Source organism: Apium graveolens, chromosome 7, assembly GCF_009905375.1.
Source record: "Apium graveolens cultivar Ventura chromosome 7, ASM990537v1, whole genome shotgun sequence".
In the NCBI taxonomy this organism is placed as follows: Eukaryota; Viridiplantae; Streptophyta; class Magnoliopsida; order Apiales; family Apiaceae; genus Apium; species Apium graveolens.
The window spans coordinates 267594049-267600443 of record NC_133653.1 but is presented as its reverse complement, the minus strand read 5'-3'; the positions used below and the strand labels follow the sequence as shown (position 1 = coordinate 267600443).

Here is a 6395-nt window from a genome sequence, read left to right as displayed (position 1 = left end):
TGATTGTTTGTCCAAAATAGATGGATTGATCAGCTATTGTTTCTGTTTTATGTTTGTTCGACGCGACTATCTTTGTAGCCGTATGGCTTTTATTTATTGAATTAATTTCTTACTCAAAAAAAAGTAGTAGAATGATAAAACTACCCCTAAATGCATATAATCCGTCCTTTTAAAAAAACATAAATTTTTGCTCCATGCTATAAACAAATATTACAAATATGATTATTACTAATTTTCTGTGCAAAAAAGTGCATATACTATGTTTACATATTCTATGAATGTAGTAAATTCTCCTTCACATTTATAAAAATTCTTCTTGAAATTTATAAATTGAAAAATAATTAATAAATAATTTATTTTTTTCATACACAAATAGTAACTACTTACCTTTTCAATCCGTCAACTCATCATATTATATTTTCCTTTAAATTTCTTAGAAATATATAAATTTAATTTACATATTTATTTGGAATTTTTTAATAAAAATAATTAAAATTTATTACAACTAAATGTCACATTTCTTATCTTATATTTCATAAGTAAATAGTATAACTTTTTAATATAAAATATTATGAAATACTGATATACATGGTTACAGATTTTGGATAAGATAATTAATCGGTTAAGTTACCGAATTATGAATTATCGACAATATCTAAAAAATTCGAACAACTTATTGGTGATTTATCAGCAATTTATTGAATCAGTTAAATATTTTTGACTAAGTTTTGAAGATTTATAAGCGATTTTTGAAAAAATTGACTAATTTCTATTACAAAGCTTATACATATATTATTGAGATTATCAAACCATTTTCAACTCAACTTCAACTTTTGTACTTTCATGTTATTATTTGTTTTTATAAAATTACTCTCTAATCCAATTCTAATTTTCACGCCAAATACGTTTATACTCATGCGGACTTTGTTTAGATTATTATTAAAAATTTATTAAAATAATTTTTCTAAACAATTTATTTTACAATTAAAAAGTAAAATTTTTATGTGAACTGTCCATTCAATATAATTACTTAGTATACCTCCTTTACTATTAAAAAATCATATTTATTTTGTTCAGACAGGGCAATTTAAGTTTGAAGTTAAGTCAATATATAAAATTTTAATCATAATAAAAACTGCCGAAACCAAAATATTAGGACACTACATAATTTTTTATGAAAAAAATGGTTATGAATTTAAGTTTATAACTTTACTAACATTTATTTTCCTATCATGAACGGGAGAAATCGAAGACTGTGCTGATGGAGTAATCATTTTATGTTAGGAGGGTTTTAAAGGTAATTACTCGTTAGTGCATGAAGTAAAATATTATTGCATCTAGCAACACCCTATAACAAAATCAATGCTAGAGTAATTTCACCTGTTCACCTTCTTTTTTTGCTCCGAAAATACTTCAAAACACAAACCTTGTGATTGTAATTCACGGCAAAAACCAGGACAAAACATGCACATGCTTTGTATAAGCTGCCAAAAGTTCACATCTAAATGCTATAAACAATCTGCCAGACTAATCTTTAAGTCATTTTATACTGTAATTTCAGACTACTGAAGTAGAAGAAGAAAATGGCCGATCAGTCCATCAGAAACCGTGGCTCCACCCAATACTTGTGCAACCACAACTAGCAACAACCAACGATGGAAGGAGCTAAGCTAAGGCGAGTGATGCACTCAACATGGAAGCTTGGCTCTACCACCCATACTCATCATTCTCAGGTTAATTTAAATCTGCACATGATATGTAGGGTACCCGGGGAGATCAAAGTTTTTTTTATGGGTGCATTCATACATACTAAGACATATACATTATGTGCAGGCAAGTTGGGGCAGGACGCTGATCTTGGCATTTCAGTGCTTGGGAGTTATATATGGAGACGTCGGGACATCTCCACTCTACGTGTATTCCAGTACCTTTACGGATGGTATTAAGGATAACCAAGATATACTTGGTGTGCTCTCTTTAATTATCTATACCTTACTCCTCTCGCCTCTCATCAAGTACGCCTTCATCGTTCTCCGAGCCAACGACACTGGCAATGGTATTTCTTATCATGTTTGCATAAATCCTGATATATAATCGTGCACTGCAACAAACTATGTTACACCTTAGGAGCACAAGACTGTTCAGACATGCATGCATAAATGCAAAACTAAAACCTATACACAAATGATGCAGGTGGAACATTTGCACTTTATTCTCTCATCTCCCGCCATGCTAATATGAGTTTAGTTCCAAGTAATCAACCGGAGGATAAGGAGTTGTCTAAACTACATACTTAACAAACCCATCCAGCAGTTTCGATGGGCTGAGAAGGTAAAAGACAAGCTTTCAAAGAGTATGCCTTCCAAAATCATGCTTATATTGGTTCGCTATCCTTGGATGTTCCATGACCATTGGTGATGGTATTCTACACCCAGTATTTCAGGTATTGTAGCATATACTTTCTGTTACCAATCTTATACGATAAAGACATTATTATATATATATATATTGAATATATAACTAATTCACAAGAACATTGCTAATTCTTAATCACATAAGCGTATAAAAATTAACAATTAAAATTAGGAGAAGGGTTTGAGAAAACAAACAGAGATTGGATTTAATCTCGAGTCCAGAAAACTATCTCCTTAAAGCAGTTCACCCCGCACCATCCGTATTTAGCGACCTGCTTCCCAAACTATCACCGGAATATTGGAAAAATTTAAGACTAAAAGAGACCGAGAATGAAAGAGATAGACCTCTTATTTCCTCGACATAATAAAACTGGTGGCCAAGACTCTATTTATAAAGAGAGGCTTGAAATGACTTATTTTTCTTTTCGATGTGGTACATGGTATTTATAAGAAAAACTAAGGAATAGGTTGTTGCCACTCTCGATGCGGTACAAAACCACTTTTCATATTAAAAGGTAAACTTTGGACATCAGTTCTCATTCACATTTTACTTATTTTGAGCATGTAAATATGCGTTGGAATCCACTCGAAGAGAAGATACGTTCCAAATAAATACACACCACTAACAGATAATGTCTCACTAGTCCAAAATGATTCACAACTTAGTCTAAAATACTAATTTGTCCAACACTTCTCTGTCCGTTTCAATGTCAACTACACTACAATCCGAATACATATTAAAATACAATGAAGCAATTCGTCACTGAACATACTTCAAATACGAATAAGATGTTTTATTTACTTTGAAATCAAGTTCTAATGTTATCCTACACAGTCTTATCAGCAGTGGGTGGAATCAAGAACAAGGTGGACTGCCTTGACAAAGTACTTGCTCAACTTAACCTCATATTTATTAAATTTGACTGTAAACTTAATACATATAGCTAGTCATCTTAATTTAAATATCGGAGATTGTGTGCAGATGCTGTTGTGGGGATTTCGATTGCAAATCCTAGTGATTTTGGTTTCGGTTTCAACAATTTGGGAGTGATTAAGGGTGGGATACATATTTGCTCCAATCATCATCGTCTGGTTTGCATCCATCGGTGGAATTGGACTTTACAACTTGATCAAACATGATGTAACTGTATTGCTTGCATTGAATCCAAAATACATCATAGATTATTCAAAAGAAATGGGTCGAAAGGATGGCAGTCACTTGGTGGAGTTGTTCTGTGCATCACAGGTAAGATATATCGATACAAACATATTAGTAGCTTTCTCCTTACATGGCTTGCTAGCTAGTTTGTCTTAGTTTAAACTTTACATGAAATTGCAGGTACTGAAGCCATGTTTGCTGACATTGGCCATTTCAGTGTATTAGCAGTCCAGGTAATCCAAAGTAATTTATGCACTATATGTGACACATGTTTACATACGTTTTTGCTTTCCTACACTACACAGTCCAGGTATTACCCATGTATGCTGACTGCTGTGTAATCTTTTCTTTTCTCATTCTGATCTGTCACAGCTTAGCTTTAGTACAGTTGTACTACCTGCATTACTGTCTACCTATATTGGCCAAGCGGCATATCTCTCCAAGAATCCCGGTGATGTGCTTGATACTTTCTATGCTTCTATTCCAGGCTAGTACTGTGACTTAAACCGTGTATTGTAATTATAAAGGTACCTTTGAACTTTGATTACTTGTGCTAATTACGACATGACACTTGATTTATTCATTCAGAGACGATTTTACTGGCCCATGTTTGTGGTTGCGGTTGCTGCTGCCATTATAGCTAGCCAAGCTATGATCTCTGGAGCTTTTGCGATTATTGCACAAGCTTTAAGTCTAGGTTGTTTTCCTAGGGTTAAAGTTAGTGCATACATCTGCAAAGCATGAGGGTCAGGTTTACATACCGGAGCTCAACTACATGATCATGATTTGCTCCATTTTTGTGACCTTCACTTTTAAGACCACCGAAAAGATTGGAAATGCATATGGTTGAGTGGTAAAACTTGGTCGAAATTCTGACACCGTAATTTTCCGTTCTGGTAACTCAATTACAAATATTAAATTGGAACTAAGATAATAAAATTTACATTCATTGCAGGGATTGCTGTGGTCGGTGTCATGTTCATCTCCACGTGCGTGGTCAGCCTGATCATGCTGATCATATGGAATGTGAAATTGTGGTGGATCATGCTATTCTTCACGTTGTTTGGTACGATGGAGGGTGTATACCTGTCGGCCGTCCTATCCAAATTCATAGAAGGAGGCTATCTTCCTATAACATTTTCGCTTGTCTTGATGACAGTAATGGGGATATGGCACTATGTGTATGTTCAAAAGTACAAGTTCGAGCTTGATAACAAGGTTTCTCCTAGTTACATGCAGGATTTGGCAGCAAACACAAATATAAACAGAGTCCCCGGAATTGGGCTGCTATACTCTGAGCTTGTCGAGGGAATTCCATCAATATTTCCTCATTTTATTGAAATCATTCCATCTATTCACTCGGTTATGGTTTTTGTATCTCTTAAGTTCATTCCTATCAGTACTGTGATGGTTGAGGAGCGATTTTTGTTCAGACAGGTTGGAACAAGAGAGTACAGGATATACCGTTGTGTAGTTAGATATGGATATAAAGACAAGATAGAGGAGCCCCGTGATTTTGAAGACCAGCTCGTGGAAAATCTAAAGGAGTTCATAAGACATGAACAATGTACTGTTGAAGCCAATATAGGGATATCTAGGGATGAACTGATGGCACATGAGCCCCTTCCTGACACAAACGTGATACATGATTCAACAGACAAAATTGAGAACTTAGAAGGAAGAACTAGCTCACCTACAGTTCACACCGAGGACTTGCCACGTATTTCTTCTTCAAACTCCATCAGATCATTACCAAATACTTCAAGCGATATTAGCACAAGACCTATTATAGGAGTTGAAGAAGAGATACAATTTATCCAAAATGCAAAGGAGAAAGGCATTGTTTATCTTCTAGGAGAAGCAGAGGTGATAGCCAAACAAGATTCTTCTTGGTTCAACAAAGTTATTGTCAATTATGCTTACAGCTTCCTTAGAAAAAATTTCAGGCAAGGAGAAAAGACAATACATATTCCTCATACCAGGCTTCTCCGAGTTGGAATGACATATGAAATATAATTAGCTTATTAATTGTTTCACGAGTTGGTTAAAAATATGTCGTAAGCAAGATGACATTTCGTGTGCTAAACTGATAACTAGTGTTATAAGAGATTAGGCATTTGATAAATCATCAAATATTTGTTGATCATTCAACATATGAACTTTATTTTGCGAGAACTTTAAAGGTATAAAAGTATCATGTTTGCTTCGGGTATGGCGAGACTCTAGTTTCATATGGTTAAATTATTTGCATCGCGCGTACTTGTTGTAGATTTCACTCTTTTATCTTGACAATGAAACAATAAGCCATTGAAATATACATATAATTTTTGGAGTACCAGTCATGATAATTGATGTTATGAAAATTGTTGAATCAGCCCTTAGCAAGGTTATGATTCAGTTCCTGGATAATGTCACCAATGTGCTCTCATATGTGTTGCAGAGTTCAAGTAGTGTGTCATTCTAAACAAGGCTGAAATGAGCAGCTGAACCTTTACGCTACTTCATGTTACCAAGCTCAGGTCCAGTGACACTGTTATCATGTTCAAGAGTGCTAGAGCAGAAAGTGAATCCAAGAATCAGATTGTAAAAGTCAGTCTACTCACTCATTTGTGCCTCTTTAATGTCAAAACTACTGCATAATTGGTGCACTCTTCATCGGGCTGTTATTCTTAATCTGTTTTCCAACTTAAGTATAGGCTGCAGTGAGATCAATCCTGGGAGCTCCTGAACACCAGCATCTGACATTTCTTTTTTGTTAACACCAGCTTTCTAGCAGGAGTTTCTAAAAAAAATCCGGTTTAAGATCGGTTCTATTTTAAACG

General features: G+C 34.5%; 2 protein-coding genes across 2 annotated transcripts; both read left to right on the top strand.

The window, feature by feature from the left end:
• The first annotated feature begins 1655 nt into the window (after positions 1 to 1655).
• On the top strand, positions 1656 to 4065 carry LOC141674909 (potassium transporter 5-like). Its single transcript, XM_074481608.1, has 7 exons — positions 1656 to 1733; positions 1834 to 2056; positions 2194 to 2253; positions 3397 to 3520; positions 3596 to 3660; positions 3754 to 3806; positions 3946 to 4065. The coding sequence occupies exons 1-7, from the start codon at positions 1656 to 1658 to the stop codon at positions 4063 to 4065; spliced, it is 723 nt and encodes a 240-aa protein (XP_074337709.1).
• Positions 4066 to 4137: 72 nt separating this feature from the next.
• On the top strand, positions 4138 to 5589 carry LOC141674908 (potassium transporter 5-like). The gene is made up of 2 exons (XM_074481607.1): positions 4138 to 4270; positions 4529 to 5589. The coding sequence occupies exons 1-2, from the start codon at positions 4138 to 4140 to the stop codon at positions 5587 to 5589; spliced, it is 1194 nt and encodes a 397-aa protein (XP_074337708.1).
• The last annotated feature ends 806 nt before the right edge of the window (positions 5590 to 6395 follow it).

What these genes read in the sequence shown, in the direction of transcription:
- LOC141674909 (XM_074481608.1), top strand. Translation starts at nt 1,656, where the DNA reads ATGGAAGGAGCTAAGCTAAGGCGAGTGATGCACTCAACATGGAAGCTT. An exon ending in CCCATACTCATCATTCTCAG is followed by an intron (nt 1,734 to 1,833) that starts GTTAATTTAAAT and finishes CATTATGTGCAG; the next exon opens with GCAAGTTGGGGCAGGACGCT. An exon ending in TCAGTGTATTAGCAGTCCAG is followed by an intron (nt 3,807 to 3,945) that starts GTAATCCAAAGT and finishes GATCTGTCACAG; the next exon opens with CTTAGCTTTAGTACAGTTGT.
- LOC141674908 (XM_074481607.1), top strand. Translation starts at nt 4,138, where the DNA reads ATGACACTTGATTTATTCATTCAGAGACGATTTTACTGGCCCATGTTT. An exon ending in TGCACAAGCTTTAAGTCTAG is followed by an intron (nt 4,271 to 4,528) that starts GTTGTTTTCCTA and finishes CATTCATTGCAG; the next exon opens with GGATTGCTGTGGTCGGTGTC.